Genomic DNA, 27,874 nt, shown 5'->3' with positions numbered 1-27,874 from the left:
ATTGATCCCCTAGCAACTAATACTTCTGGCCACAAATTTGCCAGTCACAGCTTCTGGCCCCAAGTTCTGGGGCCCGTCAGTGACAATGGAGTGTGACAGTGGATGAGGTTGGAGCAGAGCTGCAGTCAGACAGGTGGGTCCCTGCGGCTGGGCTGCGTAGGTTGGGGAGTGAAGGCTGCAGGCTGCCCACGGGGCTCCAAACACCAAAGGTTTCAGAGAGCACAGCCGGTCTCTGGATCTGGTGTCTGAGTTGTTCACAAGGTAACTGCTCACACATTTCAACTCTCCCTCCTCCATCTCCCCACCCAACCTAATGATGCCCCTGGCCAAATTTCTGTTAAGCTCTCAATACTTATTCCTGCCTCTGTAAGCAAGGTTCTTCTTTCTATTTAGATTTTTTAAACTGTACTTCATTTGTTGCCAGTCAGGTCTTGTTCCAGTTCCCTCAAGAATTCCAGAAAAGCTCCTTTTACTGCTCAAGATCAGCAAATGTCACACATCTTGTGAAAATGGTATTTATGCCCTGTCATTGGATGGCATTCAGCCTGGCTCCCCTTTTCTTTTTTCCCCATTGGTTTTATCCTTTATCAAGTCCATTTTTACTGATGAGTCTCATTTGTGTTTTCTTTCTTGCCAAATAAACTGAAATCAGCACTTCCTTGCTGAATCCTGAGGTCTTAAACATTGTAGGGAACTATTTTAGTCAGGCAGCTTGCTAAATTTCAACTTGCATGAGTAGCAATTACCCAGTGCTCTCACTCAAGATTTTGATCATTTTAAATGTGTATTTACAATTAATTTATATCACAATTGGTGATTTGTACACCTCTCTCCTTTTTTAAAATCTCAGACTTGTTTCCAATGTGTTGGGCATTTACCTTATTTAGTTCAAAGGAAACAGGTATAGAGAGGAGACTGTTCTTGGTTGCAACTTTATTTACTGTATTCCTACAAGTAGAGTAGTAGCCCTGCCTGGAATCTGGCATCAAAATAGTGATAGCTAGAGATTGCTTCTGGCACTATAGTAATATTCATAACAAGAGACCAGAGATGGATACTCAGGAGAGGTGAAAAAGAAGCTTGGCATGGGGAAGCTGGAGGCCATGAGAGGGGTGGGTGAGAAATCAAGGATGTAAAATTGGGACAATTTCTAAAGGCAGCACAGTGCTACACAATCATCTATGGTTGTCTTCTGCCCACCTCGCAATGATCAAATACCTTTGCAGGAGAGTGTGTGTATGTATATTAGTGTGTGTGTGTTCACATAGACACAGAGGTGGATGATACATGTTACCAGCAACTCAAGGTTATAAAAACAGGGATTCCAGATTCCCAAAAATATAGAAGGAGGACTTTTAGGCAGCAACATACCACAAAAAAAATTCCAATTTAACAAAACTGTTGGTGACATCCACCATATTTCCAGCTGGTGACTATTGGTTTGGCTGAAAAGCCAGGCCCCCTTACAGGAATGTTTAATGGAAATTGCAGGATATCTTGGAAGGCAGCTTGGACAGTGGACACGAGTACATGTGGTATGGGTAGGAGTGCATGAGGGCAGGTCTATCAGAAGCTGCAAAGAACTTGGTTTCTCTCCCTCTCCACATATTGGTTCCACATTGGATTGCTCTATACAACAGTTTACAGGACCACATCCTTTCCTCTGCTAGATGGCATGTTGCAAGGTCCAAAAGGTGGTGCTCAGATGTTGGAGGAGGTGCAGCTGCCTACAAGCTGAAACTTGCTTTGCTTGAGGTGGGTTCCCATGTGACGTATCTAATTTAGCGAAGTCTGAGTTAGCAACATTTTGCCAAAATGATGGCCGTACCAGCAGGATCCAACAAGACCTCATGGACAATCCAGGATTCTTGCTCCCTCTAACACTGGCGTGTAAAAGGAGAGAAAAACTTCAGTGGTCCCTTTAATATTAACTAATCAGTGGATCAACTGCCAATAAATTATTATTGTAATAAAAACACTGTATGTTGTGGCTGCATGGAAGATGCTCTCTCTGCCCCCGACACGCCAGAGCAGCTCCATCCCAACCCATCTTGGAATGCTGCAGAATCACCGGGTCACTGGTGTAACATAGTTGGAAGGGAAGAGACCCAATTTGCCACGCAGGCGCCCTTTCCACCAACAGGGGTTAGAGTTGTCCAGGACTTCTACGAGGTCTCCACTGCGGAATCCTAGCTCATCACACTCCAATGCCTCAAAGTCATACAGGGCTTGGACCCATAGTGTTTGCTGAGGAGGAGGAGACAGGAGTAGTCAGACACAATTCTTATGACTCTCCCCCACAACACGAACCAAAAAGAGCAAGAAATGCAACACTGGGATATGAAACCATGATACCAGTATGGAATTCAATGGAAGAGCCATCAGGACCCCGAGAGATACCTGAGGGTTGGTTCAAGTTATCAGGAACCCCGAGTATCCCTCTCAATATATTCACTCCCCAAAGTAGAACTCAAGTGGCTGGGGCATAAAGGAATGGAGCACATGCCACGGAAACACCTCCTAAAGTGACAGGGATGTGCAACATCACATCAGGTATAATACATGGTTCCTCCTCCTGACCTCTCCCAGAGAACAGTAAACCTCCTAGTCTCTATGGTTGTTTCCTTGAGAGAAGGGATCAGGTAGAGGACAGGGGCATATAGTGCAAACCATCTACCTGTGATTGTTGAAATGATGATTCTGTTTGTCTCCGGTACATGGATGCTGCACTCCCTTCTCCATGGTCTCTGAGGCGATGAAGCCCATCCTTCCTGTCCAGGCTCCCACCACCTCTGTCCTAGAAAGTGAGGTGCAAGAGAAGAGCCATTATTATACTCAGATGTGCAACTGGAATGGGGGGAGGGTACCAGGGTTTCAGGATCCAGGCAGTGCATATGTCACCGAATGCCTCCAAGTAATTTCTTGTCTCCATTTATTAGGTCTTTGTTTCCCAGGTGTTCATTGGGCTGCAAGCAACACACCTAACAGGAAAGGACTCCTTAGTCTGTGCCCTTTGGATCAAGAATCTCAAGCTGGGTAGTTGGGTATAGCTTCCCAATTTCCTTTCTCAGTACCTAGCATTTCAAATGGCCCTTTGGTCATGCCTGCACCTTAGTCAGCCTAAAAGGTCAGTGTAACTGTATCCCACTTTGCATGTCAATTGTCCCTGACTGGAAGTGTCAGAGTGAGTCAAACTCAATCTGGCTTTAGAGACACAGGATTCTCTCTCTCTCTCTCTCTCTCTCTCTCTCTCTCTCTCTTTTTTTTTGGGAGGGGGGGTATACTTTTCTTTTACAAGTATTTCTGCTCTGTATCAAATATGACTCAATGACAGATTTGTCACAAAGGGCCCAGGCTCCAATCTTGTGACAAGCTGTATTAGTCTACCAACAGTCACCTTCCTGTATAACGTTGCTCCTGAACGATGGGATATAGAACTGGCCATTTCCAGAGTGTCCTTGGCCCTCCCCTATTAGGACTCTCTTGCCCTACAAGGCTTGGTTTTGGAGCTCTTCCCTTAGCTGGACCAGTCTTCTCCTCAGATGAGGCCAATACTGTTGCAGCATCTCCTGCTACAGACAGGAGCCAGTCCCTTCTCCCCATAATAGCCATTTCCCACCCAAATCAATATGGAACAATTGTAGAGGCAGCACCATGCACTGTTCTTTCCTCCCATCCTCACGATATGAGCATTTTTTGCATGCACCATCACCATCTCTGCCAAGCCCCAGGACTGAAGGATCACACACCAGGAGTTCCCAGCAGAGAAAGAGAGAACCCAGGACTCACGTCTGGAACATGCTCAAAGAAACCAAACTCTCCCAATGGTAATCAACTGATTTCCCGTTCCCAACGTGCACCATAGTGCCGAATCTTAACACCACAACACAGCAAAAGAAATGGGCTGCACAGCTGGGCTTGTCCTACAGACTTCAGAGGCATTCCTAGATAGGTGTGTGGGCAAGTGTTGGTCTGTGCTCCCAATATGACTTTCAGTTTTGTCCCAAGCTGAACATTTTGCCATACTTGGCCATTCTTGCACGACTGGGTTTGCTGTTCCCAGCTCTCCAGTTAGAGTGTCACTTGCCTGTTGAGTTAGGATTTTTGCAGGTCCATCCCATAAACCCTGATATTTAGAGGACAAAATAGAAGTTCACATATTTATTTCTGTCCACCAGATGTCACCATGCTGACACCGTACATTGATGCTACATCGCAATGTGAAGAAACAGTCATGAAGCAGTCATGGCAATGCACTTAAACAATTAGGTAAACAGCCCAGCTCCTAGTGAGCAGAGACCAGCATGTTCTGCAGCCCAGGCTCATCCCAGCTAACCCCTCTTTCCCAGTGATACCTGTTGCTGCTGCTGCAGGGGTGGTGAGGGATCTGCATATCTCTTGGACATTAATGCTCGGATTTCTCCAGCTGCTCCACTCAGGCGGAGTCCTTCCTGCGTCCCCCTTTCCAGGCTCCCACCACGCCTCTCCTGGGGGAGGAGAGTGATAAACGTTGGGCCAGGTCTGCTTCCCACAATGCCCTTCCTGGTATTCTGGCAATCAGTAACCCGTCCCTTTCCCTCCCCAGATCTCTGTCTTCCCACTGCTCTCCCTAACCATAGAGCCTATGCAAAGGAGGACTCCTGTTCCTCTGTACAAATTGACAAATCTGGGACCCTGGATTTTGTCTCTTCACCACAGCCACTCCCCCTCAGAAGTGCAAGTGGGGATTTGGGGCTCTGAGCCCAAATCCATGAATGGGTTTGGAGCCTGCATTTGTCCCCTCACTACATATACAAGGTGAGTTGGGCCCCAATGTTCCCTCCAGTAAACAATCATATGTAGCTGTGGCCCCACAGAAAGAGAAGAGCATGTCTGGGGCCTATTTACCCACTGTAAATAAGTGTGGTTATGAGGCCTTGTGTTTGGTTAACTGCCCAGACCCAGACTTTCGAGGGCTCAGCACCCACAATGAAGCCAGATTTTCGGTAGAGCTCAGCATCCAACATGCACCTGAAGGGCTGAGCTCTTTTGAAAACTCTGGCCTCAGACTTAATTTGTCTCTACACCTGGCTCTACTTATTAATTATTATCATCATTGCTGTAGTGCCTATGAGCCCTAGTTGTGGCCCAAGACCCCATGGTGATAGGCGCTGTCCAAACCCTCATCACCACAGCAAAGGAGTGGAGCATTGGCTGCAACCTCCCCTCCCCTATTCTTTCGTTTACCTGTCTACATCTTGGCAGAAATATCGTCCCGCTTCCTCCCTCTCCCTGCTCTGAGCCACCTTCAAAAGGTTGTTGTACAAATACAATATTTCCTGCCTTGTGCAGACTATCCTCTGCTGTCAGCTCTCTCTCCTATATGTGGCCTCCCTTACAGCTAGGTAAAGCTTTTTAAAAAAGCCGGATAAGTGGTCTAAAAGGAGTCAACAACACAGAACCCTTTATCAGATTGAAAAATGAACCCTGTCGCCCTTTTGGAGCTGAAAAGAATGTCCCACATGCAGCTGATAAAACTTTATTGCCACAATGAACACGTCATGTATTTTCTGGCTTGTCTCTAACCACACATCCTGGTAATTTAATACCAGAGTCCGTTTCCTGGTTAAGCAGTGCTTCAGTTACTGTAGTTACCATGTGTTTTCTCTCTCTCTCTCTCAGCATTGTGTGTGCAATGGCTGGCAGCCTGTGCTGCATCATTCCCCCATTTTCCTGGCATAGAACCAAATGGGCAGTTGATGGACAGGGATTTCCCTGCTTCTACAAACATCTTTTGCTGCTTCTTCCTTGAACTCACAAACTGTGCTCACATCTCTGGAGTTCTGGGACAACTTTATGCCCCTTTTTTCCCACCCCTTCTACATCCTGTCCCCAGTTCCTCCACAATAGCCTGCTATGTTCTGTAACTAATAAGAGATAAGCAATTCCTCAATGCAGCCAAACTTTCAGCTATAACAGTGGCAGCACCCAGAGTTCATTCAAGGAGGGAAAGAAACCAAATTCAGTGTTTTCTCTCAATTCTGCCAATAAACTCAGTCTGCCCTGTGATCCCCTTCCTGTTCTATCCCAGAGCCCCTAAACCCATCAGTGTTCCTGCAGCTATTCTGTACCACCCCTTCCTAAAGTTAGACCTGGCTCCCCTTCTCCATGCCGATGCACCTCAATCCTGACCTGCAGCATGTCCTGCAGTTCCAGTCCTTGGGCCCCTACGCTGCTCTGGCAAAGCCTCTCAGTCCTGATTTGCAGCATTCCCTGCTGCAGTCTTCAGCTTGTCGTAAATGGAGACAGTGAATCACACTAAGTTACGTAATGAACTTATGATGCAATCAATCAAAAATAAAGGCTGGGAGGCCCTTCAGTCTAGAGACCTGACTGGGATTCCACTGAAGGTCTCCAGAGGCAACATTCTAGCACTAAATTCATCCCATGGGGTGGCTTTCTCCTCTTGGGGTTTTCAGGGATGGTTTGAGAACCCTGGGTATACCTTCTCTTCTTGGCTCCCATCTCTCAGGAAGATCAGCTTCTGCCTGGAGATAGAGGAGGTCTTATAGTACTCCACCAATTTGTTTAGTGACTGGAATTTCTCTGTCCACAAGTAGTAGTTGCCCTTTGTATCCCTCATCACCCTGAAGTGCTGGACATCATCCTCATGCCTGTGATCAAGGGGAGAAATGAACATCAGATGATAACAATTTTACTTTCCTCTAATACCTTTAATCCAAAAGCCCTTTGCAGACTCTGGATCAAATTCGGACTTGTGGAAAGTGAAGTCAATGGCATTGCACCTGGATACACTGGATCTCAAAGTAACCCTGTATGAAAAGGAATCACTCACCAACCAGAAAAATGCAGCTGCCTTGAGGATGCATGGCCAAATGGTAGACTCAGTACAGGGCACTGGGGCTCAGACCTTTACTTTCAAAATAAGGGTCATGGGATCTTTTATGACCACAAATGGTTAGAAGCTTCATTCTGCATCTTATTTAAAAGAGGGTAAGGCAGCAGCCCGGTGCCCATTAACAAGTGGACCTGCATTGACTCTAAGCAAAGAGCGCCACCAGATTATAGCCTTACCTGAGGTATTTTTCCTCAGGTTAATCCCTAGACAAGATGGGGCGAAGGACTGAGATTTACTCCTTCATACTTGTTGCATAACGTCCACCAGCACCCAGTGGAACAATGGATTCCCGCTGAAGAACTGTCTGCAGTCCCAGTGCCATGCAGGGCCATGCTGGGTTCACGCAGGAGGGGGCAGTGTTGGGTTTGAAACAAAGGCTGAGAATGGCTGGACAAGAATATGTGGCTGAAAAGGGAAACAAGCATAGGGAGTAAGAGGCCCAGGGGGCTGGGACATGGAGTCTTTTTGATTTATTAGTCAATGTTCATACAGCATTTCAGAATTCAACGTGCTACATAAATGCTAAGGATGTTTATTATCATAATTGTTAAGCTGCTGGTTCCTGTGCAATTTGGTCACATGTGATTGAAAGTCATTCCCGTCTGGTGGCTGCTCAGTGGCCTATGTGAAATAAATTAATGGTGTAAGTCACCTGCCTAATGGATTTTAAACAGCATTCTTGGCCAGTAACTAAAGCCATCATGCAAAAAAACATACCTGAAAGGCACACGTTTCGCATGGTGGGAGATGGCCCACGGAATGTGCTCTGTTCTGCTTCCAAAGGAGCAGGACAGCTGAGGTTGTGATTTTGGGATGGGGTATTTGCTGTGTCACTTTAATGGAAAAAGAAACATTTGAGAAGCAGATGCCTCACTTGTTCCCATTGATTGGCACCACGCAAGCTTCCCAAGACACTGTCATCCTGTCAAGGGGAGGCTAGGGACAGCAGCATTAACCAGAAACAGCAGGAAGATACTGTAAGTAGCAGGTACCTGACGGAGATGGAGAAGTCACCAGGGGAGTTCTGGCTGGCTCGGATGATGAAAGAGCCAACTTCCTTGCTCATGAGTAAGTTCTCTGCCTCATGGCGGGATATCCCTTCATTAAACCAGCTGTCATGGGGAATAAATCACATACAAGTGAATAAGGAAATGGGTTAGGGAAAAAGAAGGGAAGAGGTGAGAGGAGGGTTGGGAATCAGCAGAGGTGGGAAAGGCACTAGAGGGTTCGGTAGGATTGTCTCCTGCTAACAGTCCATGTTCTCAAAGTATGGGGTATAGAAACAGAGATGGAGGAAATGGCCCTTTATGAAGACCACTTTCCTTCCCCCATCCCCTTTCCAGTGTCCAGCCTGAACAGCTTTCAAAATGTGGAGCTGCTGCTGCTCAGAAAAGGCCCAAAGTGGAAATGTTTCAGCCCAGCCATTGTATACTCTGTGTGGGTGAGAGGGAAAGGTTAGTGAAGATGTAATTCCTCTGTGAGAGGCATAATGAACAGGCTGATTCCACTGCTCCAAGTGTGCCAGGGAAAAGCTGCTAGTGTAACACTCGGTGGCACAGGCACCTCAGTAAACCCTGTAGGAAGGAGAGAACATTGGTGCCAAAAATACAGGCCTGGGTTCGCTTGTTGAGCTAACAGAGCAAGTCCCCCAGCTCAGCCAGTAGGTGGAATTCACATAGAATGACACATATGCAGTATCACCAACTTTGGGGATTTTTTCCACCAGTGACATAATTTTGTCTGGGGCTGGAGGAGCTAGTCTAGCAATGACTTTGCGTGAATTTAAGCCCTCCAACTGGCTGCTTGCCCCACTTGCCTGCCTCCAGGTACTGAGCAAGCAATCAAAGCTACCACAGGAAGAGCCACCTCATCCCCCATAGCAATATGAAGCCATTCTCACAGGAGAGGAGGGGAGAAGAGGGAGCAGAAGCCCCCAGCAGTTCCAGATGGTGCCGATCCTTCCTCTTCTCAGCCCTCCTATAAGCAACTGGCACAGGATAGCGCTTCTGCTCCTCCCCCATCTCCCCTGCTATAGCCAGCCTGGTAACAATGGGAAAGGGCAGAGGGGCGCAACAACCCCGCAGCAGACCCCAGACCTGGGAGAAGGGGGTGAAGAACACCAGGAGGAGAAGAAGTGAGGCTGGGGGGCTGAACTGACAGGGTGTGGGTCTGGAGGGGCTGAACAGAGGGGATCTGAATTGATGGGCATGGAAGATAAACTGGTGGGGGCAGAATTGCTGGGCAGTGGATGGGCAGATATGGAAGTGAGAGCGCCTGCAGCAGGGGCCAAAATCACCTTATCTAATCCATTTGGGAGCATGGGCAACATTAATTGTCACACACACCTTGGGGATGGGCAGGGGGATCTGACTTGTGATTTTTCGCTTGAGACTGGCAATACTGCAGGTCTTCTAAATTCCATCCAACAGGGGGCAGTGGCGGACAGGCATTCCCAGGGAGAACAATCCCTCCAGTACCTACAGGCAGGGGCGGCTCAACCAATTTTGCTGCCCCAAGCAGTCGCCGCTGAATCGCTGCCGCCGAACTGCCACCGTGCCTGGAAGAGCAGCGGAGCTGCCGTCCAAAAGCCACCGCGGCGGGAAGAGCGGTGGAGCTGCTGCCGAATTGCCGCTGCGGGACACGGACTGCCGCCCCATTCTGAATGCCGCCCCAAGCACCAGCTTGCAAAGCTGGTGCCTGGAGCCGGCCCTGCCTACAGGAGCAGCTCTTCTAACATCTGCCCCAGGGTAATAATATAAAAATAATAATAATAATAATTAATAAAAAATCTTAGTTGGCAATATCCTTGGCAGTGTGGGGAAAAGCCCCCACCATCCTCTCTCCTGCACTGCTGCTGCAGCACTTTGGAAGAAGGAGGGGCCTGTAGCTTCAGGGAGGATTTCTGTGAATCTAAAGAGAAGGATTGTAAATCCGTTGCACAGTAATATTTAGCATGTGCATTTTGCTATGCATTAGATTCACGGAAATCCTTCCTCAAACTGCAGTCCTCTCCATCCTGCTCCTCTTGAACTTGCTGCAGCATTACAGTGGAGAGCAATGTGGGAAAGACCTCTCTCTTAGTGCTTTAGAGCCTGGGGTCTGCTGTGCAAGCAGGGGACTTCAAAGGAGCAGGAAGAGTTGACAAGGCGGGGATGACATGTGCCTGGTCTATCATCACTGACAGTCAAGGTTAGACAATAGACATTTCAGAGTAACAGCCGTGTTAGTCTGTATTCGCAAAAAGAAAAGGAGTACTTGTGGCACCTTAGAGACTAACCAATTTATTTGAGCATGAGCTTTCGTGAGCTACAGCTCACTTCATCGGATGCATACCGTGGAAACTGCAGCAGACTTTATATACACACAGAGAATATGAAACAATACCTCCTCCCACCCCACTGTCCTGCTGGTAATAGCTTATCTAAAGTGATCATCAGGTTGGGCCATTTCCAGCACAAATCCAGGTTTTCTCACCCTCCACCCCCCACACACAAATTCACTCTCCTGCTGGTGATAGCCCATCCAAAGTGACAACTCTTTACACAATGTGCATGATAATCAAGTTGGGCCATTTCCTGCACAAATCCAGGTTCTCTCACCCCCTCACCCCCGTCCCAAAAACCACACACACAAACTCACTCTCCTGCTGGTAATAGCTCATCCAAACTGACCACTCTCCAAGTTTAAAACCAAGTTAAACCAGAACATCTGGGGGGGGGGTAGGAAAAAACAAGGGGAAATAGGCTACCTTGCATAATGACTTAGCCACTCCCAGTCTCTATTTAAGCCTAAATTAATAGTATCCAATTTGCAAATGAATTCCAATTCAGCAGTTTCTCGCTGGAGTCTGGATTTGAAGTTTTTTTGTTTTAAGATAGCGACCTTCATGTCTGTGATTGCGTGACCAGAGAGATTGAAGTGTTCTCCGACTGGTTTATGAATGTTATAATTCTTGACATCTGATTTGTGTCCATTTATTCTTTTACGTAGAGACTGTCCAGTTTGACCAATGTACATGGCAGAGGGGCATTGCTGGCACATGATGGCATATATCACATTGGTGGATGTGCAGGTGAACGAGCCTCTGATAGTGTGGCTGATGTTATTAGGCCCTGTGATGGTGTCCCCTGAATAGATATGTGGGCACAATTGGCAACGGGCTTTGTTGCAAGGATAAGTTCCTGGGTTAGTGGTTCTGTTGTGTGCTATGTGGTTGTTGGTGAGTATTTGCTTCAGGTTGCGGGGCTGTCTGTAGGCAAGGACTGGCCTGTCTCCCAAGATTTGTGAGAGTGTTGGGTCATCCTTTAGGATAGGTTGTAGATCCTTAATAATGCGTTGGAGGGGTTTTAGTTGGGGGCTGAAGGTGACGGCTAGTGGCGTTCTGTTATTTTCTTTGTTAGGCCTGTCCTGTAGTAGGTAACTTCTGGGAACTCTTCTGGCTCTATCAATCTGTTTCTTTACTTCCGCAGGTGGGTACTGTAGTTGTAAGAAAGCTTGACAGAGATCTATTCCTACCTGCATGCCTCCAGCTTTCACCCTGACCACACCACACGATCCATCGTCTACAGCCAAGCTCTGCGATACAACCGCATTTGCTCCAACCCCTCAGACAGAGATAAACACCTACAAGATCTCTGTCAAGCTTTCTTACAACTACAATACCCACCTGCAGAAGTAAAGAAACAGATTGATAGAGCCAGAAGAGTTCCCAGAAGTTACCTACTACAGGATAGGCCTAACAAAGAAAATAACAGAACGCCACTAGCCGTCACCTTCAGCCCCCAACTAAAACCCCTCCAACGCATTATTAAGGATCTACAACCTATCCTAAAGGATGACCCAACACTCTCACAAATCTTGGGAGACAGGCCAGTCCTTGCCTACAGACAGCCCCGCAACCTGAAGCAAATACTCACCAACAACCACATAGCACACAACAGAACCACTAACCCAGGAACTTATCCTTGCAACAAAGCCCGTTGCCAATTGTGCCCACATATCTATTCAGGGGACACCATCACAGGGCCTAATAACATCAGCCACACTATCAGAGGCTTGTTCACCTGCACATCCACCAATGTGATATATGCCATCATGTGCCAGCAATGCCCCTCTGCCATGTACATTGGTCAAACTGGACAGTCTCTACGTAAAAGAATAAATGGACACAAATCAGATGTCAAGAATTATAACATTCATAAACCAGTCGGAGAACACTTCAATCTCTCTGGTCATGCAATCACAGACATGAAGGTCGCTATCTTAAAACAAAAAAACTTCAAATCCAGACTCCAGCGAGAAACTGCTGAATTGGAATTCATTTGCAAATTGGATACTATTAATTTAGGCTTAAATAGAGACTGGGAGTGGCTAAGTCATTATGCAAGGTAGCCTATTTCCCCTTGTTTTTTCCTACCCCCCCCCCAGATGTTCTGGTTTAACTTGGTTTTAAACTTGGAGAGTGGTCAGTTTGGATGAGCTATTACCAGCAGGAGAGTGAGTTTGTGTGTGTGGTTTTTGGGAGGGGGGTGAGGGGGTGAGAGAACCTGGATTTGTGCAGGAAATGGGCCAACTTGATTATCATGCACATTGTGTAAAGAGTTGTCACTTTGGATGGGCTATCACCAGCAGGAGAGTGAATTTGTGTGGGGGGTGGAGGGTGAGAAAACCTGGATTTGTGCTGGAAATGGCCCAACCTGATGATCACTTTAGATAAGCTATTACCAGCAGGACAGTGGGGTGGGAGGAGGTATTGTTTCATATTCTCTGTGTGTATATAAAGTCTGCTGCAGTTTCCACGGTATGCATCCGATGAAGTGAGCTGTAGCTCACGAAAGCTCATGCTCAAATAAATTGGTTCGTCTCTAAGGTGCCACAAGTACTCCTTTTCTTTTTACAATAGACATTGCTTCTCATGTAGCATCAGACTGGCCTCTAGTGGATAGAATGAAACTCACATGTACGGAGGGTGATGGGGGGCTGGGTATTAATGATAGGGCTTAGAGGGAGGGCTTTTACCTTTCTATACCCTGTTTAGAGAGAGAAAGCCCCCCCCATGTCTTCCTCTCCTACTTGGCCTTTTCACTGTCAAGACCCTCTAACATTAACTCCTCTCCTTCTGTCCAAGGACAGCAAGATGTAGCTCCTACCACATCCTAGCAACAATAACAAGGGAATCACTTGAGAGTGACAAGAGTTTTGGGGCTGTCAGGACTAAAATAGCAGGGGGTGCTGCAGGGCAGGACTAAGGTGCATTGACAGGCTGGCGTGTGGAGTTTTGCCACAGCCCTTGTCTGCCTTAAACTGTACCATGCTCTAAGAAAGCATGAGAGAGGAAGTGGTGACCAAACACACACACAGGCTATCTCAATACTTATGGCAGCATGGAGCATACAGGCACTACATGCGTAGCTGCATGCCACATGAAAAGCAATCTGCACCACGCTTGTCACTGCAGCGTGTAGGTGCACGCTGCAGTAAAAGGCTCCAGCAAGGGAGAAGGCAACAGGGACTGGGTGACTGGGCAACAAAACGGCAGATGAAATTCAATGTTGATAAATGCAAAGTAATGCACGTTGGAAAACATAATTCCAATTATCCATACAAAATGATGGATGTAAATTAGCTGTTACCACTCAAAAAAAAAAAGATCTTGGAGTCATTGTGGCTAGTTCTCTGAAAACATCCGCTCAATGTGCAGCGGCAGACAAAAAGGCAACCAGAATGTTAGGAACCATTAGGAAAAGGATAGGTAACAAGACAGAAAATATCATATTGCCTCTATATAAATCCATGGTACACCCTCACCTTTACTACTGCATGCATTTCTGGTTGCTCCATCTCAAAAAAGATATATTGGAATTGGAAAAGGTACAGAGAAGGGCAACACAAATAATTAAGGGTATAGAACAGTTTCCATGTAAGGAGAGATTAAAAAGACATGACTTTTCAGCTTGGAAAAGAGACTGCTAAGGGGGGATATGACAGAGATCTATGAAATCTTGACTGGTGAGGAGAAAGTGAATGAGGAAATGTTGTTTACTCCTTCACATAATACAAAAATTAGGGGTTATCCATTGAAATTAATAGGCACCAGGTTTAAAAAAACCAAAAGGAAGTACTTCTTCACAGAACGCACAGTCAGTCTGTGGAACTCTTTGTCATGGGATGTTGTGAAGGCCAAGACTATAGCAGGGTTCAAAAAAGAACTGGATAAGTTCATGGAGGATAGGTCCATCAATGGCTTTAGCCAGGATGGGCAAGGATGCAACACCATTCTCTGAGTGTCCCTAGCTTCTGTTTGCCAGAAGCTGGGAGTGGACAACAGGGCATGAATCACTCGATGATTGCCTGTTCTGTTCATTCCCTCTGAAGCACCTGGCATTGGCCACTGTTGGAAGATAGGACCGTGGGCTAAATGGATCATTGGTCTGACCCAATATGACTGTTCTTACGTCCTATGGGAAAGGCTCCAGCAGGGGGGAGGCAACAGGACACTACACTGCTAAAAACCAGCAGTGTAGATATGGGAGGCACTGCTTGGGCGTGTAGAGATGGGGTTACCATACATCCAGGTTTTCCCAGATAGGACCCTCTTTTTTGCTCCTCCGATCTCTGCCCGGGCAGATTTTTGAAATCCGAACAAATGTCCATGATTTTGAGCTAGCCAGCCAGAGAGCAGCAGCTGCTGGATGGGTGCCCAGCTCTGAAGGCAGTGCCGCTGCCAGCAGCAGTGCAGATATGAGGGTGGCATGGCATGGTATTGCCACCCTTACTTCTGTGCTGCTGCTGGTGATGATGCTGCCTTCAGAGCAGGGTGGCTGGAGAGCAGTGGCTGCTGTACCCCACGTTGGATCCTGGCAGTATCTGCTATCTGGGGACTTGAAATATGGCAACCCTATGTAGAGAGCCCATGTAGGGTATACACCCTGGAGGTTCAGGCGTGTAGAGCACTCTCCTCTCCTCACCAAAGTCATGCCTCACCTTCTGCACTGCTCTTTATCCCTGTGCTAGCTGGGTGTGCAGTGTCTGTAGAATCATAGAATCATAGAATATCAGGGTTGGAAGGGACCCCAGAAGGTCATCTAGTCCAACCCCCTGCTACCACCTCCCTAGGTAACGCATTCCAGTGTTTCACCACCCTCTTAGTGAAAAAGTTTTTCCTAATATCCAATCTAAACCTTCCCCATGTACATGCTATCATAAGTGTAGACGTACACACACGACAAAACTCCCTGAAATTTTCAAGGGAAATGCACCTGATCCCTGTTGTACTTACATGGGAATGTGAATATCTATGAAGTTCTTGGGGACAAATCCTTCGTGACTTCTCAGCTCAGCCCTGTACCACTCTTCCTGGGAGCTTAAAATCTGCAGCAGAGAGACAGAATGAATGAATGAACGAACCTCTTTGGGAGAGGCAAGGTAACCAGAAGGAGAAGTTACTGGAAAAAGAAAGAAAGAGTTTGGAATTATTTGGAAGGATAAAAGTAGACTAGATTGGGTTTGCTGGCACTGAGAGCCCTGGAATCCCATGGCACCCCCGTTTTCTTCCCTCCCACATACACACACTGCAGCAGGACTGGTAGATGAAGGCCAGTTCAGTGCAAATAAAGTAATGAGGAAGATATGGAGAAATTAGAGGGACTGCTTGTTAGTTTTATCTGTATTTCTGGATAAATGTCCAGGAGGATGGGAGATGTACACTGCACAGCTCTAATGCCTTCATGATGGAGGAGTTTGCTCTGAAGGACTTAGTGGGGGTTTAAGGAGTTCTTTGTGTTGTTTTTAATGGTTTGCCCTGGAGTGTCCCAATTTGACAAGAGATGAAAAAGCTCTGAAAAATTCTGCTACATCGGAATATGTGTGATTGTGATTGAGTGTGTGTTATTGGGTATCATTGCACGTGTTAGAATTAGGGGGCTGAAGCTTCAGCTGTGCAGAGCTCACACCAGAGCAGTTGAAGGGAGGAGGCAAAGGTGGTTCAAAGACAGTTTTCTGCCGTTTTAGATTTTGGGTGTTGCAGGGGGCCAGTCTGTGTAATGCAAATTGGAGCAGCCTCAGGGTTATGCCTAATATCGCTAGTAAGGTCATTCCACTGATCAAGGATTGCTGGACTGCATTATTCTCTACCTCCACCCCATTGTGCCCCGACATGGCCCGAAGACGGAGGTGAGGGAACAGGTGGCATATAGCTACCTGTGTTGCCAGCGGCTATGATTTTATTGCAAGCTTTGTGGTATATGGTGTTTTTCTTAAAATTCCAGCTCCTGGAGGCAAGTGAATACATGAGAATCTCAGCTTTCATTTTTTTTTTAAAAGAAGTTTCTAGCCCTTATGGTTGTAGAAAAAAGCTTGAAGTATGACCCCCAGGGGCTCAGGAAACAGAAAGCAAAAAAAAAAAAAAAGTTCCCAAAATATGTAATTAAAAAAATGATTAAGCCATGTTTTTAAACATTCGGGGTTGACAATACTGAGCCCTCTGGGACTCATTCTCCACTCCCTTGTGTAGTCCTTACACCCGTGCACACGGAGGGAATGGGCAGCTGAGGATTTCTGAATGGGTAGCTGAGGATTCCCTGGCTTATTGCCAGTTGATTCCCCCATACAGTGAGCCTGATTTAAGGTCTCTTTGTGCTGCTCCAAGCAAACCAAATGGGATAAAACTCTTTTCTCCTCTATGGCTCAACACCTACACAGGGTATAACTGCATATCAGCAACCCCTTCTCCCCTCCTGCCTGGAGACTCTCTGCTAGCAGCTAGATTTCCGGCGCAATCCACCTGCAAGCTCTTGGTGCACAGAGGGCAGGCCCCTCTGTGTCAGTCTCTCACAGCAGAGGTGGTGGGGAGGTGGATTTCCTCCTGTCGCTGCTGGTTCAGGGCCTCACACTTCCTGTTCATCTAATCTCCACATCAATACTGTTTACCTTATCTCCTTTGCCAATCAGTTAAGATAAACCCCAGCAGGTTGCACAGGCAGGGTTGGGAGGACAGCTGGGGGTATCTGCCTGCATGCATGCGTTTGTGTGATGTTACACACTTCGATTTGTCATATCTTTGACTCTTGGCTGCTAGGGAGTTGCGCCGCCACAAAGAGAAAGAGAGATAATGAGAGGACAATCTCTGGCTTTCTAGTTGTGAATGCCCAGTGGAAATAAACGAATAGAGAGATACAATCAACACAGTGCAGAGGTAGGGGCATGGGGATGGAGTTTGAGCTGAGGAAGCATCAGGAGAGCTGTGTAGGGCAAGTGCTTAACCATCCTAAAGGGGAGAAGGGGGAATTTGTCCATAGCACCTCTCATGTCACTCTGGAAAGATCCCCCTCTTTGACCTTGGTGGGTTTTGGATGGAGCCACATTTGCCCTAAGTCCCAAGAACAGATGGGAGGGAGGGTAAAGTGAGAAATGGGGGTCTGGACCTAAGGAAAGCTAAGAGGGGAGAATTCATAGATTATAATTAATTGGAATAGCAGGGGGTGCTGCAGGCCAAGACAGAGGTGCCCTGGCCCACACTACTCAAAAATGCTCCTTTTGGCCAATTAAGGGGTATAGTCAGTGAGAGCCAATGTGAGTCATGTTCAGGCAGCTTCAGCTGTAGCAGAGTGACTAGGATGCACGGTGTTGTAGATTGAGGACTGGGTAAAAAATATTATGTGGGGTTGGGTGGATTCATCCTCATTGCTAATAACAAGAACAATTCTACCAGAACAAAGATTAAATAGAATGCGTTTTACATACTATATGTCTGACATTTCTTCCCACTCCCGCTCTAGCATTCCTCTGCTTCTTCATTTCTGAAGGGGGTGTTGTGACGATACTAGCTCAGGGGTTCTCAACATTTTTCATATAATTTCTGTACGAAAAAGTCTTGTGGATACTTCCCCTCCCATTAGCAATTATATAATATCCCTGTGGCAACTACAGTAATTCCTTACAGGGAAAAGTAATATCAGGAAATTCACTGAGTGTACTTTAGCCCAGTGCTTCTCAAGCTATCTGATGTGGGGGACTGGCAATTTTTTTCCCCAATGTGCACGCAGACTGGCAGCCAATGGCTCACGGACTGGCACTGGTCCGCGGACCACCACTTTGAGTAGAATTGCTTTAGCCATCTTTTATGGCAATCTAACAGCTGGAAATAAGGAGGATGGCAAGCACCCAGTTCTCCATGAACCTCCAGCACGCCCTCCATGGAACACTAGTGGCATCTGGACCACAATCTGTGAACATCTGGGCTGGCCTATGTTATGGCGGGAGGCACTGGTGCAGTGGGGTCTGGCAGGAGTCACATGGTTAAACAGTCCTCCTTTGGTGGCGCCTCGGGCTGCACTTACCTTCAGAACGTCCCCGGCCCGGAAACTGAGTTCATCCTCTCCAGAAGCATTGAAATCAAATTTGGCAATGGCTTCCATACTGTGCCTTGGTGACAGGGCAAAGCTGGAAGAGATACAAATATGTCAATGTCTGGGAGGAGCTGGGACCTCTGAGTCTAGCTCATAGAAGGGCTTGTTATCTCCTCTTCCTCAGAACACTGTGAACTGTACATTGGTGCTGTGATCTCTTCTTACTCAGGGTACCAGGGGCATTAAGACCAGCCTGTTGGGTTAATCTGTAATAGTCCCTTGCTAGGGGCAGTTGGCCTGTATCCAGTGTTGTGATCTTTTGTTCAGGCCCACAAACCATTATTGGATTGAATGAAGTTACCAGCTAGGAACGATCCCATTAACCGGCGTGGCTGATGAGCATCGGAAGGAGACTCAAATTAGTGGTTCACTTTTCATCAAGAGGGCTCAAAACATACCAATGCAGAAGCTGTTTCCCACAGGCCATTGTCTCCACCCAATAATCTTATGATGAAAATGTGCCCCCCATGCCCAAGCAGGCTGATAATAGGGATGACCTCAGTGTACGTGATAACAGCATTGTTCTATTAGCTATTCCCTGTGATGTAAGTGACCCCCTCATCCAGCAGAAGGCACTCGTCCTCCACAATGGCCTACTTATTATCCTTATGAGAGATACACACTATGGGCAAAAGGAGGATCTTACAATAAAAAAATTATTGTTTAGACTGTGAGCACCATGTTGAAGAATGAAAGAAAGACCTTCCTCTACAAAGGCTTTTTGGCATGGATAGCCTTGATTTCCAGTGAGGGGAAAAACTTGTGTGCATAAAGGTTGTACTCCCTGTATGGGAGGTGGCAGAAAACCAAATTGTAGTACTTACTGCTTAAGCCACATGAGTATGACATACGTGTCCAAAGAGTCCAGATTTCTGGAGCCTGAATTCACATCTTACATGTGTTTAGTGGCAGTGAAAGGTACCAAACCATCACCAACAGCCCTGCAAACCAAAGTCTTCCTTTTTGTAGCATGGGAAGTAGCGGTGCAAGCTTCACTCAATCAACACTTCTTGCTAACATAACTGAGATGTGTGCTGGAAGGACCATTTTTAGGATCAAAAGGAGTGCTCAGTTCCCATGGCTCACTGAATCTCTGACTTTTCTGCTGAGGCTGCCAATGGCAGAGTCGGAAGTGGCTCAATTAGTGTCAATTGCATTGGTGTTTTTTGTGATGTAGGTACATGTCGTTCCAGGAACCAGTGGGAGATGCTCCTGGAAGTACATTCACAAAGGCCACTAAACAGCTCTCATATGAGAATAACTTTCAGCACTTCTAACCCAGATTGGACTGCAATCAGTGACCTGGAAGTTAAAGGCTCCATAGCCCCTCTTCACTCCCCCAAGGCATCCAGTCTGTACAAGCAGGGAAGACTCTCCAACTTGCCTTACCTGAAAAGCTTTTATCCAGAGGACCACAGAAAGAAACTTCACCAACAGCCTCTCTAGAGAAACTTTGGTTTATTGAGCTGCCTTTCATAGCAGAATTGAGAAAGACCAAAAAGTGTTAGCTCCGAACAAGACCCAGAATTATGCAAGAAAAATGTCATGTTTAAAATTGATGGGCCACTAGAGATTGATTCTGAGAATTATCTTCTCTCATTCCCAAATATAAAAGGATCTTCACATGCTTTTCTCCAAGGTTTCTTTCAGCATTTTCTTTTTTGCTGCTTATTTGAGGTGAAATTGAATTCATGTGACCGAACATGAGGCAGGCAGAAGAGAGGAGTGACTGTCCACACGCAACTCTGCAAGTTCAATGGGATCCTGTCTTACAGACATCTGTGTTATTTAAGTCCTGGGAACTCCCACACAGATACACAAATGTAGTTCAGTCCTGACCTGCAGTATTTCCCTTGCCCCTCAGAGTGTTGCCAATGGACTTCAGTAGTGAACTGCACCATTTTAATGGTCTGCCAGTGTGCCTCAATTTTGGCCTGCAAATTCTCCCACCATTTCAATCCTGTTCACCTCCTTCTCTCTCCTTCCTGCCCTCCCCCTGATTTGTTGATGCACCTTAATTCTGACACCTTCTGGTATCCCAGTCCCAGGTCCTCACACGGATCTGCCATTGCACCTCAATGCTGAGCACCTCAGTGCTGAGCTACAATTGTCCCATGCTATTCTTGGGTCCCCAGTATAGCTCTGCTGATGCAACTCAGCCTTGACCTGCAGCATCCCTTGCTATTTTAGCCACTGGAGTTCCTTATCTTCAGCCTGTAATGTCACACAGCTGCATGTAGTGACGATGATTGTTATGTCACAAGGGGAGGATTAGGATTTCAAATGGGGGAGCAGGTTACCATTGTGTGAACTATAAAAACAAAGATTTTGTTTTCATGTAAACATCCCTTATTAATAATGATTATTTAGAATGATGGGGAGAGAACTAAAGAAAATGCCAGCAACCAAAGCAGAGTTACTTTAAAGTATGGCATGTTTCTCAGTGTTTTACCTTGAGGCACTGGGCTGCTCTATAAAGATCACAGAGGGCTGGTTGAATACATCCTCAAACTCCCAAGTGCAGAGCAATCATCTCAGTTTGAGACAACCAGTTAAAAACAACAACCTCTTTGAATACGAAGTCTTGCTTTGATTTTTGCCCTTTGGTGGAATTAGAGAGCTCAGTGATTCTTTCTTTGGGAGGGAGTGCGTTCATTTAATTTTTCAACATCCAGGCAGTTACATGTGATATTTGACACCCTCCCCCTCAAAAGGAGCAGTGTTGGGGAAACAGTTAAAGGCTCATCTCTCACTTATTTTCAATTCCAACCTTGGGCAGTGACCGAGACACAGACACCTCTTCAAACAATCTAACAAATGGATTAAATGTATTTTTCCTTGCCAGAGGCTGGATTTAGGAGTGACTCAAATACCATAAAAAGAAAAGGAGTACTTGTGGCACCTTAGAGACTAACCAATTTTCCACAGTATGCAACCGATGAAGTGAGCTGTAGCTCACGAAAGCTTATGCTCAAATAAATTGGTTAGTCTCTAAGGTGCCACAAGTACTCCTTTTCCTTTAACAAATTTAAGGTGCCACAAGTCCTCCTTTTCTTTTTGTGAATACAGACGAACACGGCTGCTACTCTGAAACCTGTCAAATACCATACACAGTGTCGGCTAGGTTGATAAATCAGTACTGCAGTAATACGCCTTAAACACCTTCCCCACCAACTACTAAAGCACCACTGGTCAATAATCCTGTCTTTGAACCCCAGCCTAGCATTTTTCAGCACCTGAACTTCAAACCAGCCCTGCATCTCTGATCCTATTCCTCCCTTCTCTTGTATCTCCAATTTCCTTATACTGTTCAGGTCAGTGCTGGGCTTTTTATGAAAGCTTTCCCACTAGGTGCTCATTCTTCCTCTCTCTACATGTGTATGACTTCCATCAGCACTTGTGTGACAGAGAGATGTTTGATTTTTTGTCATCACTTACATTTCTCAGGCATCGTTTCTCCTAAGGATATCAGAGCACTTTATGGACTGTGAGCCAAATTCTGCCTTCAGTTACACAGCACAACTCCATTAGCTACAGTGTAACTGAAGGTAGAATTTAGTCCTGTATATACTGTATTGGGTGAAAATCACCCCAGTACAGAGGGCAAGCTCAAGGTCTATGCATCACTTTAGTCCCACTAAGGCCTCTGACTGCTAGAAGCTGGGACAGGATGACAGGGGATGGATCACTTGATGATTGCCCTGTTCTGTTCATTCCCTTTGAAGCATCTGACATTGGCTGCTGTCAGAAGACAGGATACTGGTCTAGATGAACCATTGGTCTGACCCAGTGTGGCCATTCTTATGTTTGGTTAACCCCTATTTCAGGCATGAATGTGAATTAACTAGTGCTGTCTTGCTGCACAGAAATGAATTTTACTTTTAGCGATCACACCTTTTGTCACTGAACTGCTGACGCATCTAGGCTAGAATGCAAGTGCCAGTCTGTGCTATCAATGCTACACCAGAGTCAAAGGAGGGGAAATGAAAAGTAACTTCACCATTTGAAACTACACAGGACATATTTTAGGTCAGTAGAATACTTAATTCCGTGAGTTGGAATTCAGCCAGGACACTGAGGTTAACACCTCCACATTTATGAAAAGTGACAAGGGCTATTTAATGACCACAAGTGATCAGGTGATAAATCTCATCTCATCTGAAATACAGCACTCCAATAACAGAACATCCCTCCTAACCCCTTGCTGGGGCGTTGGCTTTGTAGTAATGACTCAAGAGGAAGAACACCACCTACTAAGTCACCAACACCACTGTCTGCATCACTGGGGTTTTCTATGGCAGCCTTTCATTCATTTATTGTCCAAGCTCAACTTTGTTTTGCTTAGTGTAATAAGATCACAGCAAGGGAGCATGGCTGCAAGCAGGGTGCATATTCAACAACCTTAACAAGAGCTTGATTTTCAAGCCTGTATCTTACATAAATCAGACCCACAGCTTCAACCAGTGAGCTTTCCTCAATAGATGTGAAGTGGCACGTTCTGCTATGCCTTTTTGGGTACTGCAGGTGTCAGAGTTTAAAGTCAGAGGGGCCATTAGATCATCTAGTCCAGTGATACTCAGACTGAGGCTCATGAGCCGCAAGTGGCTCTTTAATGTGTCTCCCGTGGCTCTTTGCAGCACACGATGTTACAATTACTAACCAGTCAAGGTGCTTTACTATGTTATTAACCAATTAAGTTATCAACTTGCACTAAGTTATTAACTTATTGGCTGTGAGAATAATTATATATAATGTTCATCTTTCTCTAGAATTAAGACTAAGACAGCTGTGATGGGAGTGTAATCCACAGGGGGAAAGGGTTAACATCTCAGGACAAGGGTGGCAAACCCTAGAAGGAAGCCCTACAGTGAAGGAATTTCTAGGCTATCAGAGAGGCGAGCTGCTTCCTGCCTCTTTCCAGGTTGGGGGTTTGCCACCACCGGCTCATTTTCATTTTTATTTCTGGCGTAGAAAGCCATTTTGTTTTATGGCTTGACAATAAAGACATCTCAAAGCAGGACATTTCCATGAAAATTTCCGTATATACATATACACTAAATATTTCCCACCATACCATTTAAATATAAATTTTATATAGTAAATGAATCAATGAATTCACACTATTGTGGCTCTTTTGGGTAATGCTGATTGCTAATTTGGCTGCTGAACCACTAAGGTCTGAGTATCACTGATCTAGTCCTGTATATCACAGGCCACCAACACCACCCACACACTAAACCCAATAGCTAAAAAGAGAGCAAAATATTACAACCCATGGGACACTAGTCTATTATATACGACAGGCAAAGACAAAAAGTCTGAGGTGCACCAACATTCAAAGCAGGGAAATGATTAAGTGAGATATACCTTGATAATCCTGGCAAATGACCTGCACCCATATGCTGCAGTGGAAGGTGAAAATCCCCTAAATTCACTGCCAATCTGACCTGGGGGGAAATTCCTTCCCGGTCCCACAGATGGCAATCAGTTAAACCTTGAGCATGTGAGCAAGAACCAGCCAGCCAAGCAACTGAGAGGGAGGATGCGTGGTGACACCTCAGAACCCTGCCCCACCCTGCTTACATGTAGGTTTGATAGTGAGTAGGGATGGAGTCCAACATTCAACATCTGTACAGGAATGAGAGATGACATTGTATCTAAAGCACTTGAGTAGGGGGCAATTATCCAGAATGAGCGATGATATACACAGTCATTGTTGTCACCAGATAAACCACATCCAAGAGGCATTGGGAAATATTCTGTTCCAAAAATGCAAGCCTCTCACCAGTGCTTTAATAGAACAGCTCCATTAACTGTCAGAAGTACTAGTACCTCCAGCCACTACAAGGCATGTTCATTACAAATGGATAAACACACAAACGTATTAAATACAGCAGCGGACAGTGGTCATATATATGTTCACCAGCCGTTTCCCCTCATAATTTAAGGAATGGCTTCCCTAGATCATCTGGCAGAGGAATCTGATATGTATCGGAAAGCCCAGTGTTTTCCGTCCAGTGGGGGTGGAGGCAATACAAGTGCCTTCCATACCTAAAGGAGCAGCTCCTCTAGGTCAGGTCGCTGAGAAATGTGGTATGTATGAGAAATATGTGGTAAGTAGGGGGCAGTGGTGAGTGCACGAATTCACACTGTACACACCAGTCTGTCCATCTCATACTGTGGAAGATTTCACCAATGGCCATTTCTATGCATCACCAATTGCTCAAGCCCCCTTTTGGGCTGGTTCCATATCTGCTCTCACCATATTCTCTGTTCTACGCTACATTAATTTTCCTGCCCTGTGAATGGCCTGAGAGATTGAGAGAATATGTTACAAAATTGAGTGAGCTGTTTGTTTACTGCTGTGGGACCTAATCGGTGCCCCATTGAGAGACCCGCTGTGAGCAGTCACTCACCCCGGCTGTCTGGCAATGTAAAAAAAATTGTCTGGCTTTCTGTTAGCCAGCCAAAACACTCCATGGAAATGTCCTGCTTTCAAATGTCTTTACTGTCTAGCCATAAAACAAAATGGCTTTCTACGCCATAAATAAAAATGAAAATGAGCTGGTGGTGGCAAACTCCCAACAAGGAGAGAAACAGGAAGCGGCTCTCCTCCCTGATTGCCTAGAGATTCCTTCACTGTAGGGCTCCCTTCTAGGGTTTGCCACCCTTGTCCTTAGATGTTAAACCTTTCCCCCTGTGGATTACACTCCCTGGTCTTAATTCTAGAGAGAGATGAACATTTAAAGGTCATGAAACTCTCCAGAGTTATAATTAAGGGTAACAACCTTTTTTGGAAGGGATATTAAGCTGCATTCTTCCGGGGCTTAGCTAATTTGTACAGTGCCTTGCACAATAGAGGTCCATGACTAGGGATCCCAGGCACTACCACAATGCAAATAAATAATAAATAAATAATAATAATGAACACCAGGATGAGACCTATTGTGCGGGACAGATTATCCCACATCTGCCTACTGTGGGGTTCTTACATCTTCCTCTGAAACGTCTGGTGCTGGCCACTGTCACAGACAAGATAGATGGATTATGGGTGTGAGCCATTCTGGAAAATCCTATGTTGAAAAACTATGATTCTGATACACTTGCATCTATTTGGGTGCTTATCTGAATGATCCAAACTAACTGAGTATGCAAAAGGGGGTTGGCAATCTCATAAAAACAGGCTTTATCACTACATTTTCATCATCTCTTGCTTCTGGATGGGACTGCAATGTCAGGTGAAGAAGCTTTTTCATGGCATTTCAGCAGTTGCACTTTCTAGCCAGGAAGCACAGGAGCAATCACAAAAATGAAAGATTTTTTTTTTTACTGTCAAAGAAATTAAGACCTTTTCCAAATGCCAAATGGTTTTATCTGATGTTCTGGGAAAGGTTAATTGATTTGGTTCGGTTCCGGTTTTGTGTGCTTTTAAACTAAACTGGGTCACCCCCATCCTTAATTAGCTAGCCTCAAGGAAGCAACATTGTCAAGAAATAGAGGAGGAGGGTAAGTGGATGGAAGCTTGGAAATGAGGAGAATTCTCAGCTGTCATGTACTGTAGTGAATAATAATTCATCAGCAGTGGATGCTGGAACATCAAGTTGCAAATCCACATACAGCTGAAAGATATGAATGGGAGCTGTCCAGCTTCTCCTGATCTCCCATCTATTCCTGTCCCATGATCAGATGTGTTCCATACATGGCAGTTCATCCTCTCTCGCAAATTCCCTTTCCAAGGATGGCTGGCTAGGCTGTCTGCAGTGACAAGTCATTAACGGACAGTTATTTTTGCAGTCGGGGAGCAAGTGCACAGAGCAGGTGATGTTATTCAAACTTCTCTGAAGAGCTCCACCAATACACTTCAGCCCAGATCTGTGGCACCTCCTGCTATTTAGGTTCTTTCTGCCCTGAAAACCCTGCCCCTCATTCTTCACCTGCAAGCACTCCTGCCTGGTCAAGTCCTAGGATTCTCAAACAGCTCAGTCAATGCACCATGATCCTTAAGTACAAACATCCCCTGCTATTCTAGTCCTGACCTGTCACCATCACACTCATAACCCACATTCAGTTTGGCTGATATGACAAAGGCCTTGTCTATGCAAAACTTTGTTGCTGGTATAAACTATGCTATTTAGGGGCGTGGCATCCCTCCCCATACAGGAACAAGCTATAACTGTATAAGCACCTTTATATCAGTATAACTGCATCCACAGTGGGGGGAGGGTGCTGGGGTGGGGGTTCTAGAACGGTAACTATACCAGTATAACTATGGTACAACTTTTGTATGTAGACAAGGCCTTAATCCTGAACTGCAGAGCAATTTGCTATCCCAGTTGTGTGGCCCCTCCCCACTCCTCTGTTAATCCACCTCAAAATATATCATCTGCCATTCCCATTGAAGAGCATGTTGGTATGTTGGAGGGATTTTTGTTTTACAATAAAATGTTGCTATGTTCCTCTACTTTCATTTTTAAATGCAAGTAGAGGAACATATTTCAAACCATTGACAAACATCACAAGATGAAATATTTTCTCTCCATCCCGCTGATCCTGCCAAGTTCCTCTTCTACATTTCCCTTCCCCTCACAGCAGATGACTGAGTTATGAGTGTTTCACTAGCAGCGTTATCCATGCTCATCAGTTATGTCCTCCTCCTGCATCCGTAAGGTGATTACACTGAACCATGCTCGTGACATCACAGCTTAGCACCTTGGAAGCAATTGTGAGATCACAAAAACTGAACTGTGGCAAAACTGAGTGGGGATCAGCTGAGGAGGAGGCAGCAACTGACTACAATGGAGAATGGGATGTTTGGGCCCTTTTCTGCCTAATCCTTTAGGTCCCAACCATCCTTCTATATTTCTCTTAGCTTCACTGAACTGCTTCAGTGCTGCCTAATAGTCCAGACACAAGCCAGCGTGTTGCACCAGCTGCCTAATGCTTTGAACACACCCAGGCAAACCAGGCCTGCTGTGCCAGGTAATTCTCTACATAAATGATGAGTGAAATACACCCACCATGCCACCAAATCTTCCAGCTCTGTCCTAATATTTAGCTGACTACAATGCAACATCAATGCCAGACAGGTCAGCTTGGCGCAGCACTGGGATCTGTGGCTTCTGGAGTATGAGTTCTGCTCAGAAATCCTGATGATTTTTCACAGGTTCATACTCTACATTCAAGCAAGACTGATTAAAAAACAAACCCTCATCTTTAGCTGGTATAGCTCTGTTGAAGTCTATGGGCTATGCTGAGTTATACCAGCTGAAGATCTGGCCCTGTGGTTTTAAAATACTCTTTCATTTACTGCTCAAAATGTGAAAAATATCTGCAGCAGATGGGTGGAAGGGGAGAGGGAGGTGATGCTGCTGACAAGGAAGGAAGCCCCCCCCCGCCTCTTCTAAAGTCCCAGAGCCTGGTGCAAAAGGTGCCCCGTGCTTGCAATGAAAGATAAACATGACACTCGTACCAATGACAGACTCACATATCCAAGCAATGATGATGATAGTTGATCCTGTCACTGCCGTATTCCCAGATATCCATTTGAACTGCAGATAAGCTAAGCGGGGGC

General features: G+C 45.8%; 1 protein-coding gene across 1 annotated transcript; it reads right to left on the bottom strand.

Moving 5' to 3' along the window:
* Positions 1–933: 933 nt before the first annotated feature.
* On the bottom strand, positions 934–27,874 carry GRAP2 (GRB2 related adaptor protein 2). The gene is made up of 8 exons (XM_084617962.1): positions 27,788–27,874; positions 18,235–18,337; positions 15,177–15,268; positions 7,891–8,010; positions 6,485–6,653; positions 4,356–4,487; positions 2,678–2,797; positions 934–2,247 (listed from the first exon to the last, which is right to left on the bottom strand). Exons 1-8 carry the CDS (start codon positions 27,844–27,846, stop codon positions 2,068–2,070), a joined length of 975 nt encoding a protein of 324 aa, XP_084474088.1. The 5' UTR covers positions 27,847–27,874; the 3' UTR covers positions 934–2,067.

This window comes from Lepidochelys olivacea (assembly GCF_965140295.1).
Source record: "Lepidochelys olivacea isolate rLepOli2 genome assembly, chromosome: 1".
Lineage (NCBI taxonomy): Eukaryota > Metazoa > Chordata > Testudines > Cheloniidae > Lepidochelys > Lepidochelys olivacea.
The sequence above is the reverse complement of the archived record's forward strand: the minus strand, read 5'-3'. Positions and strand labels throughout refer to the sequence as shown.